This window comes from Castanea sativa, chromosome 6 (assembly GCF_040712315.1).
Source record: "Castanea sativa cultivar Marrone di Chiusa Pesio chromosome 6, ASM4071231v1".
NCBI classification, from domain to species: Eukaryota; Viridiplantae; Streptophyta; class Magnoliopsida; order Fagales; family Fagaceae; genus Castanea; species Castanea sativa.
The window spans coordinates 5,764,035-5,790,991 of record NC_134018.1 but is presented as its reverse complement, the minus strand read 5'-3'; the positions used below and the strand labels follow the sequence as shown (position 1 = coordinate 5,790,991).

Sequence of the window (26,957 nt, the reverse complement as noted above, 5' to 3'; positions counted from 1 at the left end):
AAAGCATCACATTACTTTTATGGTTTCCTACGGAACCATGAAATCAATTAAATCTCAAGACAAGAACCATAACTCGAAAAGACAGGTATCATTCTCTATGTGTTATAACTAAAGTTTCTCAATTAAATTCTTCTTAAAAGGAAAACCATTATTCAAATATGTTGAAATTAAGGACTGCAACAGCCTTGTTTGTTGGTGTTGATTTTTTGCTGATTTTTATGAAGGGAAAAGCAAAGCAGAGACTGTTATTTTGTTACACAATAGGTATTTTTTTTAACTTTATGATTTCTTTCTCTCACACATGACCTCAACCAGGATAGATTGGTCTCAAAATTGTTCAAAGCCCTCTTACCATACCTTTAATGGATCCAAATTGATGTAGACCATCCTTTTTATACCTTCCAATCTGTTGCTCCTCATACTTTCCCTTGGCTGGCTACAATTCTTTTAGTGAGCTTGGTTCATACAATATAGGAAAATGCCCGCGCGACACTAATTGTGCTTCTCTCTCTCCATTAGTGTGACTATTAATTTTATATTGACGGGAAAGATTCTAGAATGTTCAGAACCATACCAAAATTTTTTCATCCTGATAATCGAACCATTCCGGACATTATCCAAAATGGATTTGGACCCAGATTATCTGGTGAAACTATTAAAGAAATATCAAATCTTTTTTTTTATTTTTTTATTTTTTTTCTGAACGCAAGAAAACACGTGGGTGAGTCCTGTGTAATCAAGGAGAGTGAATGGATGAGGCAGAACGTTTCTTTCAAGGTGGGGTTGGGACTTGGGAGTGTATTACTGGCCATTTCCACTATATATCCAATCTCTATTCCCCTTCTTACGATTACTTAGTAGAAAGTAATTTAGCAACAAAAAAAAAGAAAGAAAGATTCCTTAGTAGAAAGTAGAATCTATGAAGTGTAGTTTTCTTTCTCAAATTCAGAATTCTTCAGTAATTTTTGCCATTATAAATATTTCGTCTATCATTTTTTATTGAGCAAAATAAAATATTAAAAGTACAACTGAACACAATGCCATCCTTTGAAAATAAGCTAATATTGTACTAAATCTACTCTAATTTACTCTACTCTTCTTTCTCCTCAATCCAAATGGACCATAAGTCCAACATGCCACATGGTCTCACAAAAAAAAAAAAAAAAACACACACACACACATACATACAAAAATACTCTCAAATATAAAATACATAAAATAGAAGAACAAGTGAGCACAAGGCTAGCCCCAGAATTAAGCTAAACATGCCATTCAATCTCAAAATAACCAAACAAATACACAAAATACCATCAAAGGAGAGGCTAGACAAACAGAGAACCCCTTTAATACATCAATTTCTTCTTTGTCCAGGTCTTTGATTATTAGGCCTTCTCTTCTTGTCTTTTTGTTTTCCTTCAATGAACCTTACTAGCCATATAGGTTTTCTTATTTTAAACACAACATATCCCATAGCTAATCCAAACAACAAGCCACATCCATAGCCGATTAGCACAGCCTTCCAACCAAATCCGCTTGCAAACAATGAATCATTGTCTTCTTGGAATATTGATGGTGGTGCTCGTTGTGTCAGCTCATTAGTGCCGCATTTACTTGACAATGGAAATCCACACAATCCTAGGTTTCTATCATAAGAGTTGTTTTCAAATGTAGCAAATTGTTTGCCTTGAGGTATGGGTCCAATAAGCTGGTTTTGTGAAAGATTTAACATGGCCAAAAATGTTAGATTTGTTAGTTGCAAAGGAATTTCTCCAGTGAGGCTATTTGAAGAAAGGTCTAAGGATTCAAGTGCGGACAATTTTGCCAATGATGATGGGATATGGCCAGTTACGCTATTATGGGAAAGGTTGAGTAGTCGAAGGATTGTAAGCCTTCCAAGTACTTCTGGAATAACTCCTTCGAATTTGTTGCTGGATAAATCAATTGTTGTAAAGATGGTTAGGATTCGTTGTAGTTTAATTTCCAACCCTTTCACTGTCACCGCCACCGAATCCTGATATTGACAACTTTGACGCTTACAACCATAACCTGTATAACGTTCACCCAAATAATGCGGTTCAAGTCTGCCCTCATCATTAATCATCATGGCATTGAATTTTTCAAAATAATTTCTTGGTAAAAGACCTGTAAACTCATTGTGAGACAAGTCAAGAATTCTTAGCTTAAAGAAAAACACCCCACTAGTGTTATGATTTCCTATAGGTCCGTGGAATTTGTTGGATTTCAAGACAAGAACCTGCAGATTGGTAAGAGCTTCAGACCAGTAAGGAAATAAATCATTAATCTTGTTGTTTCCGAAGTCAAGAACTTCCAGATTTTTACAGTCCATAAAAGATTTTGGTAATAGCCCTTTTAAATTATTGTCATTGAAGACAATAGTTCTCAACTGATTACCCTTTGCAAATGTATTAGGTATGGTACCTTGGAAATTATTCATTCCCAAATTCATCACCCTAAGATAATAACTAAAGTTACCTAAACATTGTGGAATCTTGCCTTCCAAACTATTATTAGAGATATCCAAAATTATAAGAAAACTTACGTTGCAAATCGCTGCGGGTAATTCACCAGATAGGCGATTGTTTCCTGCAAATAAGTATGTAAGAGACTTGGCGTTTTTTATATCAGATGTAATTGGGCCTTCAATATCATTCAACGAGATATCAATTAGATTCATGTTCGGTAATCCCCAGATTCCAATAGGAACTTTCCCCGAGAGTGAGTTATTGTTGACCCCAAAACGACTTAAAGTGGAACAAGTGGCATAACTTGCTGGAATTTCACCAGTGAGATAGTTCTCAGACACGATAAGCGACTTCATAGTACCTTGCTTGCACATATCTGGTGGAATTGGACCGGTAAAGAAATTCTCAGAAGCTTCGATGAAATTAGTTTTAGCCGAGGAGGGAAGGTTATGAGGCAGCGGACCAGTGAAGCTGTTTCTATACAGAGAAAGGTCCACAAGCTTCGTGAAGTTGCCGAACTCGGCCGGTACCTGGCCAGATAGCTCATTTTGATACAGTTGCAGAGAAACCAGGTTATTCAAGAACCTCAACTCAGATAGATCGCCTTCAAGATAGTTATTCGAAAAATCAAACATTTCAAGCTTTGTGAGGTTTCTTAGACCGATAGGAAGTTTTTCTGTGAATGAATTGTTGTAGAGCTCAAGCTGCCACAGGTTGACTAGGTTCCCAATCTCAACTGGGATTTCCCCCGTCATGTTATTGTCGGCAAGCTCCAAGTTGATTAGCTCTTTAAGGTTTCCAATCTCTGCTGGAATTGTGCCTTGGATGCCGCAGTTTGATAGGAAAAGCCAAGTCAAGTTAGTAAGCAGCAAGACCTCGTTTGGAAATGGAGTAGGATTAAAAGGATTGTCTCCGAGGCTCAGCCAGACAAGACCAGTCATGTTTTGGAGTGATTTCCACGGGAAAATCCCAGAAAATCCACTTGCATTCAGATGTAGATACCGTAATTGGCTTAGAGAGGATATTTCTGGAACCGACCTTCCTGTGAACAAATTGTTGCCCAAATCCAAGTATTGCAGTTTGACACAATTTTTCAAGTCGTCCATAATTGGACCGTGCAAGTAGTTGAACCCGAATGAGAGCTTTTCTAGTGACTGGAGCTGGCATATGGAATCAAGAGGAAGAACCCCGGTTAAATTTTGGAATGAAAGTTCGATTTCTGTAATGGAATCATCGGAGTTGCAGGAGATTCCAGTGAAGTTGCATATGGAATTTCCAGATTCCCAAGAACTGAAGACATTGGTGTTTGATGTTTGAAGGGCGGATTTTAGTTTCATGAGAATTTGAAGGTCATTGGATTGGATTCCAGAGGAAAGGTGGAGGAAGCAAAAAAGGAGGATGAAAGGGTGGATAGGCGGACGCGACATGCCCTATGGTGGACTGAATGGCGTAAACTTTTGTCGGTATTATCTATTGTGATCTTATTTAGAGAATAATGAATTTAAGGCTGAAGATAGTGCCATTTTATGGCATAATGGTGCTATTTCACCTGAAAGTAGAAAGTATTGTCGTGACATAAACATTGTGATGGTGTTCAAGTTTTAATTAGTATGTCCCTGACTTGAGAATTGGGATATGTCGTTGCTTTTTAATCTTTGTAATCTCACATAACCAAAAAAAAAACTTTTGCTGTATTTATTATTATTATTATTAGGGTAAATTTTATTCACACCGGTGAGGTTTGGGCTAATACCAACCAGGTTTAAGATTTTTCAAAACTAATTTAATCTTTAAATCCAACTTAGTCTTTAAACATATAGTTATTTTTTCCAACGGTATAAGAGACTAAAAATTAATTTTAAGACCAAATTGGTTAGTTTTGAAACCTTGGCTGACATTAGCCCAAGGTGTGAATAGAATTTTACCCCTATTATTATTATTTTCCCATCTTCATTTATGATTGTTGAAATGGCTTGAATTGTAATGAGAGTGGATTGACATTAAAAGCAAGCATTAAATGCTATCTTGCATGAATGGTGAAAGAAAAAGTCAGGAACAACACTGACATAAGCTAAATTCATTTCTTTATAGCCGAAATGGATGACTCTTTGGCAAATAAATGCTTGCCATTTTCTTTGACCAAGTAAGTCTTATGCCTATGTTAGAAAGTGTGGCTTGATCAACAAAGCCAAAGACATGCAATTCAGCATGTAATTAAGCATGCGTGAAGAAATCTGAATCTTGCATTAAATGTTGCATGAACTCATGGCCGAATTTATTGACTTCTGAAGTCTTGAATTAGTTTTATGTCCATGTAACTATTGATATTTCGGCTAAACTTTAGCTATAAATAGATGGTGGGTATGAGATGGAAAAGTATTAGGTAGAGAAATACACAAGCGTAATTTCCTTCTCACATGATGCCAGACACTGACAGTCTCAAAAGAAACAAATAAACACATGAAATACCCTCAAATACATAGATAGAGACCATGAGAACACAAGATACCCCAGGGCTAGCTATGTCCAATTTGCCTCACAATCTCTTGACAAACAAACACAGAAAAGTTTTTTTTATTAATTTTTTATTTTTTATTTTTTAAACCATACAAAAATAAAAGTTGAACATATCTATCCTAAGAAGAAGAAAATAGCACCTTAATTCATACAAGCATGATCCACTCCTCACTAGCCACCATTCGAATGCCCTGATGTAATTTAAATGCTCACAATCTTCTCTCACTGCTAGTAGAGAATAGGGTCTTCATCACGTTCTACTTACCTTGCAAGTTTATAACACAGAAAAATTATAGAATATACAAACTACTAATATTGTTTCTAATTCTAAGATATGTTTATTTGAAATCATTAAATAATTTAATTCTAAACAGAAGTTTGTCAAGCTCACCTAAGACCACCCTTGAATGCATTAACTTGTTCTTCGCCCAAGTCTTTTATTATTAGGCCTTCTTGTCTTTCCATTTCGTTCTCCTTTAACAAACCTTACAAGCCAATGAGGTTTTTCTGTTTCAAAAGCAACATATCCCACAGCTAATCAAAACACCAAGCAGCCACATCCATAGCCAATTAACATAGCCTTCCAACCAAATCCACTTGCAAACATTGAATCATTGTCTTCTTGGAATATTGATGGTGGTGGCAGTGGTGATGCCTCTGTACTACATTGCGTAGACAATGGGAATCCACACAATCCCAAGTTACCATCATAAGAGTCATTTTGAAATGTAGCGAACTGTTTACCTTGTGGAATGGGTCCTGTGAGATGATTTTGTGAAAGGTTTAATAAAGCCGAAAATGTTAGACTTGTCAATTGCATAGGGATTTCCCCAACAAGTCTATTTGAAGAGAGGTCCAATGATTCAAGTGCTGACAAATTTGCCAATAAATATGGTATAGAGCCGGTTAAGCTATTATGGGAAAGATTAAGCAATCAGAGAAAGTTAAGACTTGCAAGTGCCTCTGGAATCTCTCTCTAGAATTTGTTACTCGATAAATCAATGGTTGTGAAGATGGTTGGGATTCCAAGTGGTGGAGTCTCCAAACCTTTCACTGTCACCCCTACTGTATATTGATAATAAGTTGAACCCGCCATATCATGAAAATAATTTTCACCCAAATATTCCAATTCTTGTTTACCCTCATCATTAATCATCATGGCTTTCATGTTTCCAAAATAATGACTTGGTAAAAGACTAGTAAACTCATTGTGAGAGAGATCGAGAATTTGTAGTTTAGAGAAAAACATCCCACTAGTATTATGAATTCCTATGCGGCCGTGAAATCTATTGGATCTTAGGACAAGAACATGTAGCACAAAAAGTGCTTCCAGCCAATAGGGAAATGAACCATTTATCTTGTTATTCCAAGGTCTAGAACTTTGAGACTTGTACAGTTGACCAAAGCTGGTGGCAAGAGTCCTTCCAATTGATTTCCATTAAAGCTGATGGTGTTCAATCTTGTGCAATCTGCAAGTGTTTCAGGGATGGTTCCTTGGAAGCTATTCATACTCAAATCTATCACTGACAGAGAATCGCCCAAGTTTCCTAAACACCGTGGAATAATACCACTCAAGTTGTTATAGGAGATATCCATATGATATCCAATATGGAAAGGTCACTTACAGTGCAAATCCCCAAAGGGATTTCCCCAGACAATCTATTGTTTGAGATTGAAAAGAAGTCCACCAAAGATGGTGGAACAGGAAGCTGTCCTTGTAGTAGATTTGCACGAAGGTCAACGAACCTTAGATTCTCCCATTGAAGTAGCTCTATACTTGATAAAAAGTTGTAAGCAAGATTTAGGAACATCAGATATTTCCCAGTTCCGAATTTGTATTTTAGGATTCGACCAGAGATCCTATTATCAGAGAGGTCTAGCCGTAGAAATGATGTATTTAGGAAATTTGGAAAATGAGTGATGTTGCAAGAAGCTAATTCCAAGTTATCAAGTGCGGGGAAGGTATGATTAAATTTTTTGTTGATGCTTACTGACAGACTATTATGTGAAAGAGCAAGAGTGCCTATTTTTTTAAACTTGGTGAACATTTCAAAATTCACAATGCCACTCAAGTTATTTGATGAAATATCAAGTTCTGTATCAGAAGTTAAAGAAATTAGAGAAGCTGAATGAATTTCATGAATCCAGAAGTCCAGGCAGCAGTAAAGATGAAACAGAGGACAACGACAAGTAGCTTAAATACAAAGAGTAAATGTAGTATAGTTTTAGTTAGTGGACATGTGACCTACACGTGACTGACTTAATTGTAAATATCTGTTGGTTAGTTAGGGAGTTTGTTAGAACAGTTAGTTAGATCAGTTAAGTTAGTCTTGGGCTTAGTTTAGTTACTTAGTTGTACTATAAATACATGTAATTATCTCAGTTTCATTAAGATCAATAAAATCATTTTTTCTTTAGAAAAATTTTCTTATGGTATCAGAGCGTATTTTCTCCCAAAATTTCTAGGGTTTACTCTTGAGAGTTTTTTTTTTTTTTTTTTTTTTTTTGAAGCTTCGTCAATGGCTGAAGCAACTAATACTTCGTCTTCTTCCTCAGTGCAAGATCCTGCACTTGTAGAGGACATCTCAAATCCTCTATTTCTTCATCACGCTGAAAGTCCTGGAGCCATGCTTGTGTCTGAACCGTTGATTGGTGAGAATTACCATGCTAGGGTTTGTTCAATGAGGAAAGCACTGGTTGCCAAGAATAAGTTTGGTTTTGTCAATGGTAGCATCACTCTCTCCTTACCATTGATAAAGACTCTAGCGGCGGTTGATGCTTGGATTCGCTGTGATAACATGGTAGGTTCTTGGTTGATGAAGACTGTTTCACTTCAAATTCGAGTGAGTATCACGTACAGAGACACTGCTCTGGAGATTTGGAATGATCTCAGGGATACACATTCTCAAGGGAACGGACCTAGGGTTTTCCAACTTCAAAAGGATATAGCTTCAATGTGTCAGAGTGAGTCCTTAATTACCAACTATTTCACTCAATCAAAGCTATTTTGGGATCAACTTCAGAATTTTAGGCCTACCCCTACTTGTTCTTGTGGAAAGTGTACCTGTAATTTGCCTCAGAAGCTTGAAGATCTTCGTCTTCAAGAATCAGTTATGCAATTCTTAAATGAGGTTCTCTAGGCTTAGACATATATTGACTTAACCTATGTACTAAATAGGTAATATAAGGCCTAGAAATAGTAAGAAACAGTAGCCTTCCTATCAGTCTTCTGTACATACCAGCATCAACCAATAACTTGCCTTCATCTTTACTTAATTTCAAATTTACTTCCATGGGAGTTTTAACAGGCTTGCATCCAAGCATTCCCACATCATTGATCACTTTAAGGGCATACTTTCTTTGACATAGGGAAATGCCTTTCTCAGACCTAGCCACTTCCAAGCCTAAGAAGTATTTCAAACTGCCAAGGTCCTTCAACTTAAACTACTTATCTAGAACAACTTTTAGGTCTGCTACAGATTGAGGATTATTGTTGGCAATGAGTATATCATCAACATATACCAAAAGTGCCATGAAAGAAGTTCCAGATTGCTTGGTGAACAAAGAATAATCTGCCTTAGACTGTAGAAAACCATGTTGCAGTAAAGTAGTGGAAAATTTAGAATACCATTGCCTTGAGGCTTGTTTAAGGCCATACAAGGACTTATTCAACTTGCATACAAACTCCCCCTTGCTGGGCAGGCCTGGAGGAGGGCACATATACACTTCTTTATGCAAGTCACCATGAAGAAATGCATTGTTTACATCTAATTCATGAAGAGTCCAGCCTTGCACAGCAGCCAAAGATAATAGAAGCTTAACAGTCACCATCTTGGCAACAGGTAAGAAGGTCTCAGTATAATCCAAACCCTCTTGTTAAGTATATCCTTTGGCAACCAACCTTGCCTTGTACCTCTCCACACTCCCATATGACTTGTATTTAATTTTGAAGACCCATTTACAACCAACTGCCTTTTTATGTGGGGGCAAAGGGACAAGAGACCAAGTGTTATTGAGTTCTAAAGCCTGAATTTCAGCTGCCATAGTAGCATCCCAATTAGGATCACCAACTACCTGATGGTAAAACTGTGGTTCTAGAATGGTGGAGATACTATTACAAAAATGAGAGTAAAAGGAAGAGAGTTTATGACTGGAAAGATAACAGGCAATAGGATATTTGGTGGAAGCAGCATTGCATTTATAGGCTTGAAGATAGGCAGGTGGTCTAGAGAGTCTAGTAGACCTCCTGGGAATAGGAGTGAGGGAAACAGGACTGGGTGGAAGGGATGGAGAAGCAAGTTCAATGGACAAGGAAGAAATAGGAACAGTGATGTCATTAGGAACAAAGACAGACAAATCCTCCGGAAGATCAGTGAAATGTTCCTCAAGAATAGAAGAATCAACATGAATTGAGGGGTCTGGTAAAGGAGCAGAATGATGAATAGAATCAGTGACAGGGAGTGGTGGAGCATCAAGAAAACAAGCATGATAAAAATGGTTAGACTGAGACAAAGGAATAGAAACAAGAAGAGACTTAAAAGGAAACACAGATTCATGAAAAACTACATCTCTGGAAATGAAACATGATCTGGTTTGTAAACTCAAAAGTTTATAACCCTTAACCCCAAAAGGATATCTTAGAAAAACAGACTTGATAGCCCTAGGGTCAAACTTACCTCTATTGTGAGAAAGAGTGGAGGCAAAACAGAGACAACCAAACACTTTTAGGTGGGAATAAGCTGGAGGTTTATTGTAAAGAAGCTCAAAAGAGATTTGTTGTTTAAAAGAGGATAAGGAATTCCGTTGATAAGATGGACAGCAGTGAGAATTCAATCACCCCAATAAGCAATAGGTACATTTGATTGAAGTCTTAAAGCTCTAGCAACACAAAGGATATGTTGATGTTTTCTTTCCACAACAGAATATTGTTATGGAGTGGCAGCACAACTATGTTGATGAATGATGCCATAAAGATTAAAAACTTCAATCATTTGAAATTCAAGGCCATTGTTTGTCCTAAAGACTTTAATGGACTTACCAAATTGATTCTTAATCATAACATAAAAGGATTGTAATAAGGATCTAGTTTCAGACGTAGATTTCATAAGGTAAACCCAGGTTGATCTAGTGCAATCATCAACAATGGTAAGGAAATATTTGTGACCTGCAACAGTAGGTGTAACATAGGGACCCCATATGTCACAATGTATCAAATCAAATGGAAAAGCAGAAACATGATTGTGAAAAGGAAATGGAAGCCTTTTATGCTTAGCTAGAGGACAAATTTCACAAATTTCATTAGAAAAACAATTGAGATCAGGAAGTACATTCTTCAAAACAGAAATTTTAGCATCTGAGGGATGCCCAAGTCTGGAACGCCAGACAGAAGTTGGAATTTTGACATTATTGACTACATAAGTTTTATTTGTACTAAAAATGGAATGAAAAACAAAATTAAAAACAGATTGGAAAGATGAAGGAGCCTTGGACTAAATTGGAATGGCACAAGTATCAGGAGGGCTATGTTGAAGAAGATACAACCCATCATGAACTTTACTCACACCAATTGTCCTCCAACAATTGAGGTCTCGAATGAAACAGAAAGTAGACAAGAAAATGAGACAACAATGCATTTTCTTGGTGGGTTGGCTGACTGATAATAGATTGAAGGAGAAAGATGGAACACAAAGCACATTGCTTAAGACCAGATTATCAGAAAGACATATAGAACCAATGTGAGTTACCAAAGCAGTCTCACCATTGGGAAGTGCAACCACACAATTAACAGCAATAAAATCAGTCAACAAATGAACAGAATACACTATATGGTCTGTTGCTCCAGTGTCAATAACCCAAGTATTACCATCAAAAGTTGTTCTATGTATAATTTGAGTAGAAAAAATTGAATGCCTCAAATCGGTACAAATAGAATTAGGCATACCTGCCATGGTGAGAGCATCTGTGGCATTGGAAGAAGAAGACACAACTGGATTAAGCCTAATCACATTGTTGGCCATGTGTACTTCCTTGCTGCCCACATTGAACTGAGCATCCTTGCCATCAGAAGTGAGATGAGTAGCTTGCATTTGAGCCCCCAACATAGTTAAAAATTGCTGACATTGCTCTTAAGTGAAGGGAAAACTAGTAGATGTATGCCCATTGTCTGCACAAGCCTCTTGCATATTGACTTGATTCACCATAAAGTTCTTGCCTTTAGGTTTGAAGCCTGGAGGTAAACCATGTAGCTTGAAACATTTTTCCATGACATGTCCAAGCTACCCACAGTGAGTACATATAGGCCTGTCTCTGCCTTTGGAATTCTTTCCCCCAAAGCCACTAGAATTACCAAAGAAACCAGGAAAATTGGGATTGGAATTGACATTGGAACCCTTCACTGCAAGAGTAGTAGACTCTATGTGAACAAAATTACCAAGCCCTACACTCCTCTGCCTCTCTTCTTGAATCAACAAGGAGTAGACTTTGTTAATGGTTGTCAATGGTTCCATTAACAAGATCTGTCCTTTGATCTGAGAACATGACTCGTTAAGCCCCATCTATGAGAAAGGCATTTCCCTATGTCAGAGAAAGTATGCCCTTGAAGTGATCAATGATGTGGGAATGCTTGGATGCAAGCCTATTAAAACTCCCATGGAAGTAAATTTGAAATTAAGTAAAGATGAAGGCAAGTTATTGGCTGATGCTGGGATGTACAGAAGACTGATAGGAAGGTTGTTGTTTCTTACTATTTCTAAGCCTGATATTACCTATTCAGTACATAGGTTAAGTCAATATATGTCTAAGCCTAGAGAGCCTCATTTAAAGGCAGCTTATAGAGTAATTCAGTATCTCAAAGGCACCCCAGGACAAGGGTTGTTCTTTTCAGCTCAGTCCTCCTTACACATCAAGGCATTTGCAGATGCAGATTGGGCTGCATGCATTGACTCTAGAAGGTTCATCACAGGCTACTATGTATTTCTTGGTGATTCTCTCATTTCTTGGAAGTCTAAGAAGCAAAATACAGTTTCAAGGTCCACAGTAGAGGCAAAGTACAGAGCAATGGCTGTTGCAGTGTGTAAAGTGACATGGATCTTGTTTTTGCTTAAGGATCTTAATGTAAAACACAATCAAGCTGCCTTACTGTTCAGTGATTCTCAAGCAGCAATTCATATAGGTACTAATCCAGTGTTCCATGAGCGTACAAAACATATTGAGATAGACTGCCATATTGTAAGGGATAAGGTGCAAGCAGGAGTCATAAAGTTAATGGATATTAGAACTCAACACCAGCTAGTTGATTTGTTGACAAAAGCTTTGACTTGGAATCAATTTTGTGGTCTTCTTACCAGGATGGGCATTTCCAATATTCATTCTCATGATGTCCATCCTGAGGGGGAGTATCAGAAGTTAAAGAAATTAGAGAAGCTGAATGAATTTCATGAATCCAGAAGTCCAGGTAGCAGTAAAGATGAAATAGAGGACAACGACAAGTAGCTTAAATACAAAGACTACATTTAGTATAGTTTTAGCTAGTGGACATGTGACCTACACGTGACTGACTTAATTGTAAATATCTGTTGGTTAGTTAGGGAGTTTGTTAGATCAGTTAAGTTAGTCTTGGGCTTAGTTTAGTTACTTAGTGGTACTATAAATACATGTAATTATCTCAGTTTCATTAAGATCAATAAAATCATTTTTTCTTTAGTAAATTTTCTTATTCTGAAATGTTCACAAGATTGGAGATTGACTTTGGAATACAGCCATATAGCCTGTTATTATCTAATGTAAGAAACTGTAATGAACTGCCAAACTGGAATTCACAAAAGTTACCAGTAAGCTGGTTATTAGACATGTAAGCATCCGTGAGTTTTGTGAGGTTGGGAAAAAGATTGGGAATTTCACCTCCAAAGTTGTTTTGACGGAGGTCAATAAGAGTGAGATCCTTTAGGAATGAAAGTGACACGGGTATTGGTCCTGCAAAATTGCAATTTTATGAGATTCAAAAGATTTCCAAGAACTATGCATAGCCAACTAAAAGTGATGATGAGATCTTACCACTGAGATTGTTGTTAGATAGATCCAAGCGAGAGAGCTCTCTGAGATTTGACAGTGATGATGGTATCTCCCCACTAAAATGGTTATTTGATATATCTAAAAGAGTGAGTTGTGTAAGGTTACCAACAGATGCAGGAACTGATCCAGTAAAATTGCATCCATTCAATACCAATTGCCTCCAGAATTTTAGATTGCCAATTGATTTCGGTAATTCTCCTGAAAAAGCCGTCTAAGATAAATCCAAGAATCTAAGGGGATTGCTCCAATTTGACAATGGAAAATCTCCGTGAGTTCAGAATTACCAAATAGATTCAGCTCACGTAGGTTTGGTAGTCAGAAAATGTTATCCGGTAACCTCCCATGCAATCTACAACTTTTGAGAGAAAGGAACATCAAAGAAGAAGAGAGATTCATGAAAGAAGTAAGCGAAACAGAAAACATGTCACTAAGATCAAGATGAAGGTCTCTCAGCTTGGTCAGATTCTGAACAAGCCTTTTCACAACAGAGGTTTCTATACTAAGATGAAAGATGGATAAATCTAGCGAGGCCAATTGGGGCATTAGAGATAAATAGATAATTCATATGGGACTTGGCCAGAAAATACAGAGTTAGAAAGGTTGAGATAACTCAAGCTAGCAAATTGACCAAACCGAGATGAAATGGATGAAGAATTGAAGTCATTCAAGGCGAGGTTGAGATGTTGTAGGTGAGAAAGAAGAAAGAGGGTACTGTTGGAAGGTATGGTGCCATAAAGCCAGCTACAACTGAGGTCAAGGCCAATCACGTCCCCCCTCACACTGTCACAGGTATGGGGCTGGATTGGTCTGGAGAATTAATTGCAAACTACTATACATTTTATGAAGTTTAGGACATGGAAATAGACACGTACTTGAGAAGACTTGGTTGGTTTCCTTTCTTTGAAAAGATGACAATAGAGGAGTGGTTAAGATGGGGCGTGTCAATTTTGACTCTAACAGTGAAACATGCATCAATTTGGGGAAGAGAGTTGCACAGGTTTTTTTAGGCTCTTGATGACATTGTGACGTAAGATGCCTTTCAAGTTTTCCTTGGCTAGGAATGGCCCTGCTGCTGAATACATCTCTCTATCACAAAGTGCTTGGGTGTGAAGGTGGAAGAGTTTAAGTTGTGAGATTAACATGTTATAATTATCTAAAAAATAATCTACTTACTATGCTAGTCTGCTCCCGTTAAAAAAAAAAAAGTTTACTTGCTGTGCTATCAACAAAATCAAGTACTTTCTCCCCAAAAAAAAAATCTAAATCAAGTAGTCCTCATTCAATAAAGAAACTCAGGCATTTTTGATAAAGTACCTATAAAATCCAAACTATATCATTAGTAAGGCAACGTTTGAAAGGTTGAAAAAGTTGTTGTTGGCATACTTGGATCAAGAAGCTGGCACCCGGTACTGGTATCTCACTGAACCGAGAGAGGAAGGTGTTACAATATTGCGATATGTATTTTGGGCTTTCGCTCTGTGCATTGAAGGATTCAGACATTGTAAGCCAGTGATCAGTAGTGATGGGACCTATTTGTATTGTAAATATCGAGGGGTGTTGATGATTGCAATGGCCACCGATGCCAACAACAAGGTTTTGCCTCTCACCTTTGCTGTTGTGGACAAAGAATCAAGGCCTAGTTGGAGGTGGTTTGTAGATTGCTTCAGGATTTCACTGGGGATGTGATAGCAAATAAGGACATCTGCGTAATTTCTGACTGACATAAGGGTATTCGAAACGCAATTGCAAAATGGCTTAGAGATGATAATGGACGAGTACGAGTATTTCATAGATATTGCCTTTGACATATTGCTAGCAACTTCAACACACATTTTCAGGACACCACTTTAAAGTCATTGGCCTTGAAAGCGGGGTATGCTACTCAGGAAGCTAAATTCAAGTTGTACATGCAACCTATCAAGGAAGCCGAGATCGAGACCCTTAGGAAGAAATCAGCCACCGAACAACAGGTAAGTGAACCCGACTCATCCATCATGCCATACACATATCTAATGAAAGAAGATCTAGACAAGTGGACCCAGCTACATGATGGTGGATACCGTTATGGGGCTATGACAACCAATGTCTCAGAGTGCTTCAATGGAGTACTCAAAGGTGCCCATGGCCTGCCCATTGCTGCAATGGTTGAATTCACTTGGAGCAAACTTGTCACATATTTCCATGATTGACACAAAAAAACTACTCATGATCTCTTGAAAGGCAAGGTGTGGAGTAAATAAGCGTTAGAAATCTATGAGCACAATCTGAAAAAATCTAAAACACACCAAGTAAGGCCGTTTAATAATGTCCATGGTATATATCAAGCAACGACTGCGTACGACATCCATAGCTTTGGAGGGGGACAACATAGTCATGAAATAAACATATTGACCAGAATATGTGGTTGTGGAAAGTGGCAAAATTGAAAGATCCCTTGTTCACATGCAATTACAATTCTTCAGTACTTGGGGGCAAGATGCAAGTACATATATTGACTCATATTATAGTTTGGAGAACGTCATTTGCACCTACTCACACCAATTTGTGGTGCCAAAGTTAGAGTCATTGTAGAGGGATGTGGAAGGTCCAAAGTGGGTGCCTGACCCAGACCTGTTGTGGGCCAAAGGTCGACCTGTGAAGTGTAGGATATGGAATGAGATGGATGGGGTCTGGCAAAAACCGGGAAGTCGAAGGCCAGATTCTGACTTGAGGGAGATTCAACAAAAGCAGAGCTGTGGACTGTGTTATCAACACGAGCATAACTGTAGAAGATGTCCGCTTTCTAGTGGGGCTTCGACAAGCAGTACTAAACGAACCTAGGTAAGTGATGCTTTTATATAAAATTTCATGATTGTATCAATTAACCAAGTTGCGTAGATTAGTACCTTTGTTTTGGCTTTGGGTATCTAACGTCAATATTTCAATTTTTGTCAGGTATGCAGATACTCAATTTTGGAATGGCATTGTAGATGTAAATCGTGGTTCTCTTTATTGTGTATTCGAACTTACTACTGGGTTGTATCGACACAATTATTATTTTCTTTTATCACTAAATGCTCTTGTAATTGAAGTATTATGTATCTAATGTACCAATTTCTATATTGTGATATTATGAATGTTTAATTTTATCTTTCAATTAGTTGTTAATTATTTCTATTAGCTATTATACTCATTTGTGTTGGTGCTTCTTGTTGAGATTATAAGTCATTTTTTTTGTTTTTTTGATAAGTAACTATAAATATGTTTTTATTAGCTGCTCTACTCATGCATTGGTGCTTCTTGTTAAGCCCTTCTTCATCTTAACTTTTTACTTATGAGCTTTCAACATTGGACTGGCGTAGCATGGGCAACTTACAATTAGCTTATCTGAGGTACGGTTTCATTACAATATTATGACCAGATGGCTTTTCCAATCCTTTCCTTTTGCATTTTCTTCCTCATCTGGGTAGCTTTGGATTCTTTTACCACATTCTTTTCATCAAGTCTTACTTTATTTTTACTCTGCATGACATTGTTCACTTACTTTGACTAGTTTTTAGTCTTGTTAAGCTGATGGTGGCATTACTTGTGAGGAAGGAAAAGAACCAATAAGGTGGTTTTCTAAAGGTTTTGCTTATGCTTCAGTTGACATACTGAATAGAGAGAGCAAAATATCTTGTGTTTTTGCACTACATTCTATAAAAAAACGAAAACAAATGAAAAAAAAACGAAAAAAAGGGAAAAAAAAACATAAAAATCGACTTTAGAATGATTGAGTTTGTCCCTACTCTTTGCCTGAAAACTCGAAGTATGGGAAGTCGAGTACTAAATGTAGAACTCGAGTCCATAGGACTCGATTTATAACTGCACAGAAATCGAGTTCTATGAACTCGAGTTATAGGTTGGTTTTAATTTTTTTTTTTATGTTTTTTTTTTGGTGGCTTCCTAGCCATCAGGCCCTGTGTGATAGTGATACACCCATTGCAGTCTCCTGAGTTAGGCCACTCATATTTATAAGTTAGTAACACATACATACGAAGTAGCCACACATACAACTCAAAAATGGACGGCAAGGGTGTTGGTGGTGGTGGAGGTGCCAAAGGAGGAGGAAGTGATGGGGGCAAAGTTGGTGTCCAAAGTGGTGGTGATAACTCATCAAAGGGCTGTGTCAGTGATACTAGAAAGGCACCTCATTATTTAAGAACCAAATTCAACCAACCATAAATTGAAGGAACTAAAATTGAACCAAATTCCATTTTTTCAAATTTCATTGATCAAATCCGAACTATTTAATTTGTGGGACCAAAATCAAATCTATATCAAATTCCAGTAACCGTAAGTGTAAGTTACCCTTTACTTACAATTCAATCTTCTAATGAATTTTAAACTGAATTATAAGTTTAACGTGTCTAGCTAATTTCTAATAAGTTTAACCATTCTAGTGGAAATGAAACTAAGTTTCAATTAAAGTGGCAACATTGACAAGGAGATTAATAATCACAATCATGGCATCAATGATCATTATTAAGTAGTACATAGTCTTTCTCATTACCATTTTCCAATTCACATCAAAAAGAGCATCGGACAGCACTTATAATTTTGAAAGTCGTAAATACTTCATCTAAACAGAAAAGAAATACATAGCATTTCCTTTTATTGGATAGGGAAAAGTCTAGGACTGAAGTTACTAACCTACATGGTGCATACATAGATATGCAGAGAAATACACCATCAAGCTGAAGACTCCTAAAACCAACACACCAACCAAAAATTGGTTCTAGGCAATATGCCTCACCATTGTTTATTACTTGGCAGAAACTTCAGGGTGCTACCAATACTAAAAACTGATAAACTTCTTTTCCTTCAAGCTTTCAACAGTTTCCTTGAGGCTCACCTCAAAAGGAATGTATTCAATACCCAAGCTTCTTGTCCTTTCTTTGGACACCTGATATGTTGGCACAAATGGCTTATCATCTGCACACCTGTTAAAAGTTATTTGGAAAAGGAAAAAGAAAATGTTAATGTTTATGTAGATAAACGACTAAAAATAATAAACAATATACTGTAAAGAGTAGAATAGTTGGAACCCAAATTTTGGTTTTATGAGTTATCTTCAAAGAGTTTGAATTCATGAAACCTATTGTCTGAATGCATACTAAAACTTGGCTAGTATTTAAATACATGTTTGGTTGGGTAAAGGAAGGGATCAAGATGGGTCTTTAGATAAATGCTCATCATTTTTGGTCAGATGGAAAATAGTTTCACAGGACAATTTTTTTGTGAAATGTCATATAGTTTCTATCCCCATCTAGTGCAGTCTTCAATTAGTAATTTCAAACAACCCAGTAGTAATCTCTCTCTCCATTTCTTTTATACTTTCGTGGAGCAGGATATACTAGTGACTTTTAATTGTAATGCTCCTATGTATTTAGTACTGGTATATTTATGAATTCACAAAACCTATTGTCCAAATGCATACTAAAACTTCGCTAGTATTAAAATACACCAACAATCTTCATAAATATCCTGCTCCATCCTGCAACCCCTTTCCTCTCTTGTTATACTATCAAATGTGATTGTGTTCTTATTTTTGCAGTTGACAGAGTGAATGTAGAATGCCGATTGAGAATGTTCAAATAACAAACCTCACCCCTAGAAAGTCAAACAAGTAACAATGTTCAATTAATCAATCTTGAGATGGGATGATATAATTAGGGTTGGTGATGCAAAGTCAGATCATAGGTGCCCCCGTCTCTGCCCCTTCCTTTCTTCAAAGTGGGGAAAACAAGCAATTTTTTTTTTAAAGGGGCGGAAGGGGGGGGGGGGGGGGAGAGGGAAAATTTTGGTTGGGTCGACGCATGGGCAACTTACATTTTTTTGCTAGTGCCAACACTGATGAGTGAGAGAGAAGGAGGAGGGGCAGCAATGAGAGTACTAAGGGGGAGGGGTAGTGCCTTTAAGCCTACTAGTTCCTTTAGGCTTTATCCAGAGGCCAACCGATAGTGTGAGCCCCAGGATAAAAGCTTCATATTACTTTCAAAGAAATGGTTTGAAAGATTCAGTTTATTAAGGAGCAACTATATATGTTTCAGGATATTAATCAATACCTGGTCTTTCAAAATATATGTTTCAGGATTCCTGGTACATCCTGGGACCTAAGCCTCCTCTTTCTGCAACAATAAGAAGGTAATGAATTGCCAACAAATTACTTTGATCTAGAGCTTTAGATTCTTGGATCATGAATTGCCAAAAGATTACTTTCAAGTTCAACAATACTGGGATTTGTCTGACATTATTAAAGAGACCATTAATCAAATGATAAGTTATGTACACAGAACTTTAAAAGGCAATCGTTTTATAAAAAAATACATAAGATAAAAAGGCAATGAAATACAAAACATCCAGTCGGACCATGACATGAGTTTAGATCATTTAACTCATAGAAACAGAAACATAACAAATTGAGATCAGTTCGATGAAACTAACTTTTTGATTCATTATTTTAATCTTTAGTTTACTTACAAGGAAACATATCTAAAATCACAAACCTCAATGTTTTCATCCCTTGTGCGCTCTCCTCTGTGTACATTATTACGGAAAATCAAAGCTAAATCCTCAGATATGAAACCAGTTCCATCTGTATGTATACGAGGTTTCTCATTTTTTTCCTATGTGTACTTTATCGTCTTCATCCTGCAGTTAACCCATAGAGGAAAAAGGGAAAAAATGCATATTCAAGAGAAATGGATAAGAAAAAAAAATTGAATTTAACCAGGTTCATAGAAGACAAGAAATTTCATTGAAAAGATAATTCCAAGATCATACCATGCAAAGTACATCTTCAATTGTTTGGATATTAATAGATGCTAAATCAACTTCTAGCCTTGTAGTCTTGGACAATATAAGAGAAAACCTGAATTCACAGTAAAAGTAACGTTCAAATCATTACAAATATATTCTTAGATATGGCTCCCAAAAGACTCTTTGGATTGTCAACATACCCCATTAAATAGTAACATTCAGGGGAACGAAGCTTTCCTCCTTTACGGCTCTTCTTTTCCTCCTTCATCAGTATAAAGAGTCGATGTTGCAAACATGATTCATCAAGCAAAATTCCAGATAAAATAATTCTGTTAACATGTCAGATTCAAATTAACCAAGTTAATGCAAGCATTAAATTAGACAAACCGCACTGCATTCCCGCAGAACTGAGGGTAGGAAAAAAATCACTGGGGGAAATAGGGAACAGGCCAAACCCATCGCTTCACCATCTAGGGATGCTTGGAATGACCATCAAGCTGTAGAGCAATATCTAATCAGAAATGTTCTCCCACACAAAACGCCCAAATTTTAGTAAAGAATTTGACACCTCATACTTAAAAAAATTATTTAAAAAAAAAAAATGATGTTTACCCTTATTCCTATTAGTTTCTTGGTTGTTGTGGGGTGGTGGAGGATTGTTATTGGACAAGGGTGGCCTGAAGGTGATTTGGGTTGATTGGGTTTCAGCCATGTTGGGTTAAATAGCAATGGTGGCAGTTGAGATGGGTTTGGAGAACGTGGTGTAGTTGGGTTTGGCTGGATTTGGTTGGTTTTGTGAGTGGGTGTAGCTGGGTATATTGCTTAAAATAGGTGGTAGTGGTGGTGAGTTTTCTGGTGGTAGCCATGGGTGGTGAAACAATGCAATTGTGGTTTATGGCTTGGCTTTGGGGTGAATGGGTGAAAATGGTTCAGCGGTGGCGAGATTGGGATGTGGGAAAGCCATGGATGGGGCGTGGAAATGTGGTTTCAATAGCGATGGATTTTGGGAGAGGAATGATGGTTTAAAATTCAGGATTCAAATTTCAAAATGTAAATTGCCCATAAAATGTCTATCTAAATTATAAGATAGTATAACGTATAAAATTAACATGATAATTTGAAATACACTCCAAAGAAATAGAACTAAAACCAACCATTAGTATTGTTCAATGCACGTTCTCATCACAATCCAATGGCAGTGGCATGACTTCAAAATGCATCCAAAATAACATAGAGAACACAGGTGTCTTTCCCTTATTAAGGGAACCTAGACTTAAAGAACTAAATACACACACACACACTTGACTGCACAAATACTTCAATTACTATGATTATATTTTTCATAATGCTGTTTTAATAAAGAATTGATTACTCAAAAGATCATAAAGAATTTTTTTTTTTTTTTTTTTTTTTAAGAATGAAATTATCAATTGTAAAAAAGAATTTTAGCACTAACCAATAGAGCCTGATTTTCAGGATTAATATTGTCCAGGAACACTCTTCTGTGTAACCTCTGCTGCTCAACTTGAGGATTCTTGGCCAAAACTTTACGCATGTCAGCAACAATATTCTGCACAGAGAGAGGCAGTCAAATCAACCAATCAGAGAGGAAAATTAAGTAACAATTCATGGCAGCAAAAAGCAACTATAATACATATTAAAGGATAGATAATCTAGCTTTGTTCCTCACATTAATCTTATTGACGTCCAAGTGACTAATGGGTAGATGTGTTTTGCTACGCCAACCTTCAATTTTTGAGTGAGATTTCTCACAACGTTCACTGTAAACTTATGGTTGGGAATATGAACAGCTTCACGATCTTCACCTCTCACAATTGTAGGTGACCACCAGCCCACATGCTGTAGGGAATAAAATTGATCAAAATCCATAGAAGAAAAACCTGTGAATAAAGTATTCTGTTTCAACTTATATGAGCAACGAGTGCATTCATACACTATGCTTTTTTGTGTCTCATTAATAATATAAAAAGAAAAGGAATTAAAAACAAAAAAAAAAAGAATCTGCACATAGATATAAAATTTTCACTTAGTTCTTGAGCTTGATAGCCTCTTGTTGTTTAGGGTGATCTTCAACATTTAAATACCAACGTCAACAGTACCAGAAACTTCATAGCCTTCAATCTTTGTTTGAATCCATTCATTCACAACAAAAGGCCGAGTTGCATGAATTATAGCACTTGAAAGGAAATTTGTGAATATCTAGATAGAATAAGCAAAAAATATGTTAATTTTTTTCAATAAATAGATTAATACAGATTAGTAACATTAATTAAATGACAAAAATAATTATGGTTGTACCTCACGACCGGCAAGAGTCAACAAGACGGTCCCAAGACCTCCAGCAGTAAGCCATTTCTGGGAAGAGAAACCCAGCAATTTTGAACATAGGACATCTCCGATTGCGATTCTAATAAACTCAAGCAGTCAAACAAACTTTTCTCTATTCTATGAACAACAACCTTAATTTGACTAATCCAGGGTAACAATGACTATTAATTTTGATAGTGACGTTATTACAAGGTGACGGCACATTAAGAAGCTGACGGAAGTTCACTTGTTACATACTGAATGCACGTTAAGAAGCTGACGGCAATACGCTATCCGTCAACTACTGTCATTGACACCTCTTTAGCATTCATAGCCATGCCCCTTACGCAGCAACATTAAGCTGACGGATCACGTGGACGAGTCAGGGGTGACGACCTTGGCTGTAAGGTCTTTGGCTGATGTCCTTGGCTGATGGACCACGTTGGCGTACGTAAGCTGACGACAGTATAGGAGTTACACGTGGGCTGACGACCTTGGCAGGTGAAGGCTGAAGGAATAATCCAACTTTCATTTTTAGCCTATCTTGACCTCTGCTTATGTGAATATAAGGAAAGTCCTTGCGCTACGCGTTCGACTTAGTTAAAAAGATTCCTATAAGGAAAGGGCTCAATACAATAGGCAAAGATCCGCGAATTACTCTTTTAAAAAGGAAAGTACTTCTTCACCAAGGCGCATATTTCGGCCACACACCACTATATATACCCCAAGACCCTCATGACCCAAAGGTATGCACAATTACCTCGACTCTGGCACTCTAGGGTTGTTTAAAGATTCTAACTTGATCGTCGGAGGGTCTTTGGCCGGCACCACACCGGTGCTCTCTGTCGATCACCTACTTTTTTCTTCGCAGGTGTTGCTTCAAATCGGTGGAGTACTAGCAGCTTACTGGTGATCTCTTAGGCATCATCAAATTGTATTATTTTTGTTCAGGGACTAATGATACGCAACATAGTGTTTTGAAAATTTTGAGGTGGAATTGTTTGTATTTTTTCTAGAGATATTGTAGGGAGCAGGTAAATTCATTTACTAAACTGGAATTCCATCTGTGCTCATCTAAGAAAGATCAGGGGATAGGAATTAGGATGTAGAAAATGGGTCCTTTGAATAAGGTTTGATAGCAAAGCAGTTCTGTTATAGAGTTATTTGTAATCCAAAATGTTTGCTGCATAAGGAGTTAATGGCTAAGCACTGTAAAGGAAAGCATTTTTAGTTTCAGGTTTAAGCGCTCTGACTATTGGGTTGGAAAGTTGTCCTGTCTTGTAGATAATCAGCTTTGGCTTAAAACTAAATCGTGTATTGGAGATGGTACTTCAGTTTCGCTGAATCATCTACTTGGTTTAAGTTGAAGGGTAGATTGAAAAATGAGAGTTTTTATGCGAACTGTAGATCTAATTGATCACTAGGAAACTTCACCAACCTACAGTGGCGGGTGAACTATGTAAGATTTCATTGTATATGGGGAAAATTTAAGGACAAGTTAATCTCGCCACACTCTAATTCTGGTCCGGACTTTATAGTGTTTTCTTATGAAAAGTACTAGACCTTGGATGATAATTATGGTACTGTTGTTTCTGCTTGGCTGAATTCCTTTTGGGCCAGATTTGAGAGTTTGATATTACCTTTGAAACGTCTTATTTTTCTGTGGAAATAATTAATAATGGTTTGTTTGTGAAGTTAGACCTAAATTACAAAGCTAGAAGTAGTTTCTGATTCATGTATGATGTCTTGTGAATATGAGGAAATTGTGAATCATTTGTTTTTCTCTTGTCCAGTTTTTTTTTTTTTTTTGAGAGAGAGAGCTCTTGTCCAGTTGTATGAGCATTTTGGTTTTGCTTCAGTGTGTGGTATTAGAGTGGATTTTTTTTATATGTACATTTTTTTTTTTAAATTTGGGGGTGGGGGTAAGTTAGAATAGGTTCTTTGCAACCCCAATTAGTGAGGGTTAGGTTTGAGCAATGCTTTTCATGCAGTGGTTGAATTTGCTGAAGTCTATGTTGAAAGAAGCAGAGTGGTTGAGAGACAAGTCCGTGCCATCTGTGGTTTCTATTACTCCTTTGTTTTTTTTTCCAGCTTTGTTCATTGGTGTCCTTGCAACGTTACACAAAAGCTTTATCCACTCTTGAAAGAGCTTCACTAGTGGAAAAACCAAGGCAAAAGCCGCAAGAGAGGATGAAGGTATTGTGTGAGGTAAGTGTCTTTTCTGAAATTGTGATGGATTTTGTTCTTACTGCCGTATTCCTTTCTTACATTTTGGTCCTTGTTTTCTGCTGCAGGCTTTGAAATGTTTCTATTAAATGATTCTGAAACTTTGCTACGTTCATGTGGCATTTCAATCAGTACCAGCTTCACTCAAGTTGATGGCCGTGTTCTGCCAGGTCCAAGGGTATTCTCTTTTATGTCATATTGAAGTGGGCTCCTGATTGTGTAAATAGTCTTTGATTGAAATTTGATGATGCCTAAGAGATCACCAGTAAGCTGCTAGTACTCCACCGATTTGAAGCAACACCTGCGAAGAAAAAAGTAGGTGATCGACAGAAAGCACCGGTGTGGTGCCGGCCAAAGACCCTCCGACGATCAAGTTAGAATCTTTAAACAACCCTAGAGTGCCAGAGTCGAGGTAATTGTGCGTACCTTTGGGTCATGAGGGTCTTGGGGTATATATAGTGGTGTGTGGCCGAAATATGCGCCTTGGTGAAGAAGTACTTTCCTTTTTAAAAGAGTAATTCGCGGATCTTTGCCTATTGTATTGAGCCCTTTCCTTATAGGAATCTTCTTAACTAAGTCGAACGCGTAGCGCAAGGACTTTCCTTATATTCACATAAAGCGAGAGGTCAGATAGGCTAAAAATGAAAGTTGGATTATTCCTTCGGCCTTCACCTGCCAAGGTCGTCGGCCACGTGTAACTCCTATGCGTCGTCGGCTTACGTACGCCAACGTGGTCCGTCGACCAAGGACATCGGCCAAAGACCTTACGGCCAAGGTCGTCACCCACGACTCGTCCACGTGATCCGAGTCGGCTTAATGTTGCGCTTGCGTAAGGGGCATGGCTATGAATGCTAAAGAGGTGTCAATGACGGTAGTTGACGGATAGCGTATTGCGTCGGCTTCTTAACGTGCATTCGGATATGTAACAAGTGAACTTCCGTCAGCTTCTTAATGTGCCGTCACCTTGTAATAACGTCACTATCAGCTGCCCCCCACTCCATTATCCCGTCAGCTATAGGCGACGGGTCATGGAGTTGGTGTTACTGGGGAAATGGTGTTTGCATGGTGATTTGTGCCATGTTCATTAAATGGTGGGACACATGTCGTAAGCAGATTGGCTCCGCGTCTGGACGAGTGTGTCACTTCGTCTTTCGCGCCTCCTCTCTCCTATATATATCTCACTATTTACCTTTTTTCCACTTTTTTCGCCTTGTTCATCTTGAGAGAAAAAATTCGTCACTGCCAGTTTTACCACACCGTCGATCGTGCAACCGTCACCTTCTTGAGACCGTCCTCCTACACGTAAGTTTTCTTTACTTTACCTTTTTACTTTTTCTAGTGACGCCCTTTAGTGAAGTCGTCTGCCTAGGATCTTAGAAAAACCCGTCGTGTGTAGGTAGTCAGATGTCTAGGGAGACGCCGAGTGATCCATCGTCAATCCGCGACGGAGCGGGTTACGACGAAGTTTTTCCATCAGGTCGTGAGCCCGCGGAGGGCCTATCCTGGTCGTTAGAAAGAGACTCGTCAACTCCTTCTGACGGTGAAGTAGAGAGTTCTAGAGGAAGTGAGGTGTATGGTGATGAAGAAGGGGTAGCCGACGAAGACCAAGGGGTTCGTGGAAGGGAAAGTAGCAATGACGGGGGTGAGAGTGACGGTGACGAGGAAGCCTCAGTGAGCACCTCGGGATCCTCTGGTGATGACCGTCCCTTCATCTTACCCTCCGAGTGGTCCGTCAACAATTTTCTCCCGACAATGTCGGAGAATGTTTTCAAAAGTTTGCGGTCCCGTTACCAAATACCCGACGACATTCCCATCCGACTGCCTGAGGAGGGTGAGAGGTGCTACTCAGGACGAACCGCGGACGTCGGCATGTATGATGCCATGTTCGCGGCAGGACTGAGGTTGCCGCTGACGGCATTACACCGTCAGCTGGCTAACTTTCTAGGGATTTATGTCAGCCAGATTGCCCCCAATGCTTGGCGAACCTTCATTGGTGCCGAGATCTTGTGGGGTAGTCTAAGTGGTGGGAACCGTCAACTGACCTTAGACGAGTTCTTTTGGTGTTATCGTCCTCAGCACATTTCCTCGTCAAAAAGAGTGTATCATTTTGCAGTGAGGGATAAGGAGTTGAAGTTAGTGTCAGATATGCCCGACTCCAATAGGAAGTGGAAGGGCAGATACTTCTTTGTAGAAGGGACAAATTGGGTATGTCGTCAAGAGGAGTGGGAGTCAATGCCCAATGGTTTTGATAACACATGGGCTTACGTTAGAGATTCAGGTTAATCCCGTCGACTCTTCTCGCCTCGTCTACTTTTTTGCTATCCTAACCCGTCACTTTTCATTGCAGCTAATAATCGTCCACGTATTACCGAGGAGCAGGAGGATTTCATTCGTCGAGTGACGGCCATTCCATTGGACGAGAGGAAGTGTCGGGATCTAATCACGTTAGATACTCTTCACTTATATTGTGGAGGTCCTGAACCGACGGAGGAAGCTTGCAAATTGAACGCTTATTCACGTCGTCGTAAGTGCCTTTTACCTTCTTGCCTTTAT

The 26,957-nt window shown here is 38.1% G+C and overlaps 1 protein-coding gene, 1 long non-coding RNA gene and 1 pseudogene across 2 annotated transcripts; all 3 read right to left on the bottom strand.

The window, feature by feature from the left end:
• Positions 1-1,347: 1,347 nt before the first annotated feature.
• On the bottom strand, positions 1,348-4,020 carry LOC142641075 (uncharacterized). Its single transcript, XM_075815443.1, has one exon. It carries the CDS (start codon positions 3,908-3,910, stop codon positions 1,352-1,354), a length of 2,559 nt encoding a protein of 852 aa, XP_075671558.1. The 5' UTR covers positions 3,911-4,020; the 3' UTR covers positions 1,348-1,351.
• Positions 4,021-5,283: 1,263 nt separating this feature from the next.
• On the bottom strand, positions 5,284-20,320 carry LOC142639337 (receptor-like protein 6; annotated as a pseudogene).
• Positions 20,321-21,611: 1,291 nt separating this feature from the next.
• LOC142638948 (uncharacterized) lies at positions 21,612-22,247 on the bottom strand. The gene is made up of 3 exons (XR_012845093.1): positions 22,170-22,247; positions 21,960-22,070; positions 21,612-21,710 (listed from the first exon to the last, which is right to left on the bottom strand). It is a non-coding gene; the product is annotated as an uncharacterized LOC142638948 (long non-coding RNA).
• Between the last annotated feature and the right edge of the window lie 4,710 nt (positions 22,248-26,957).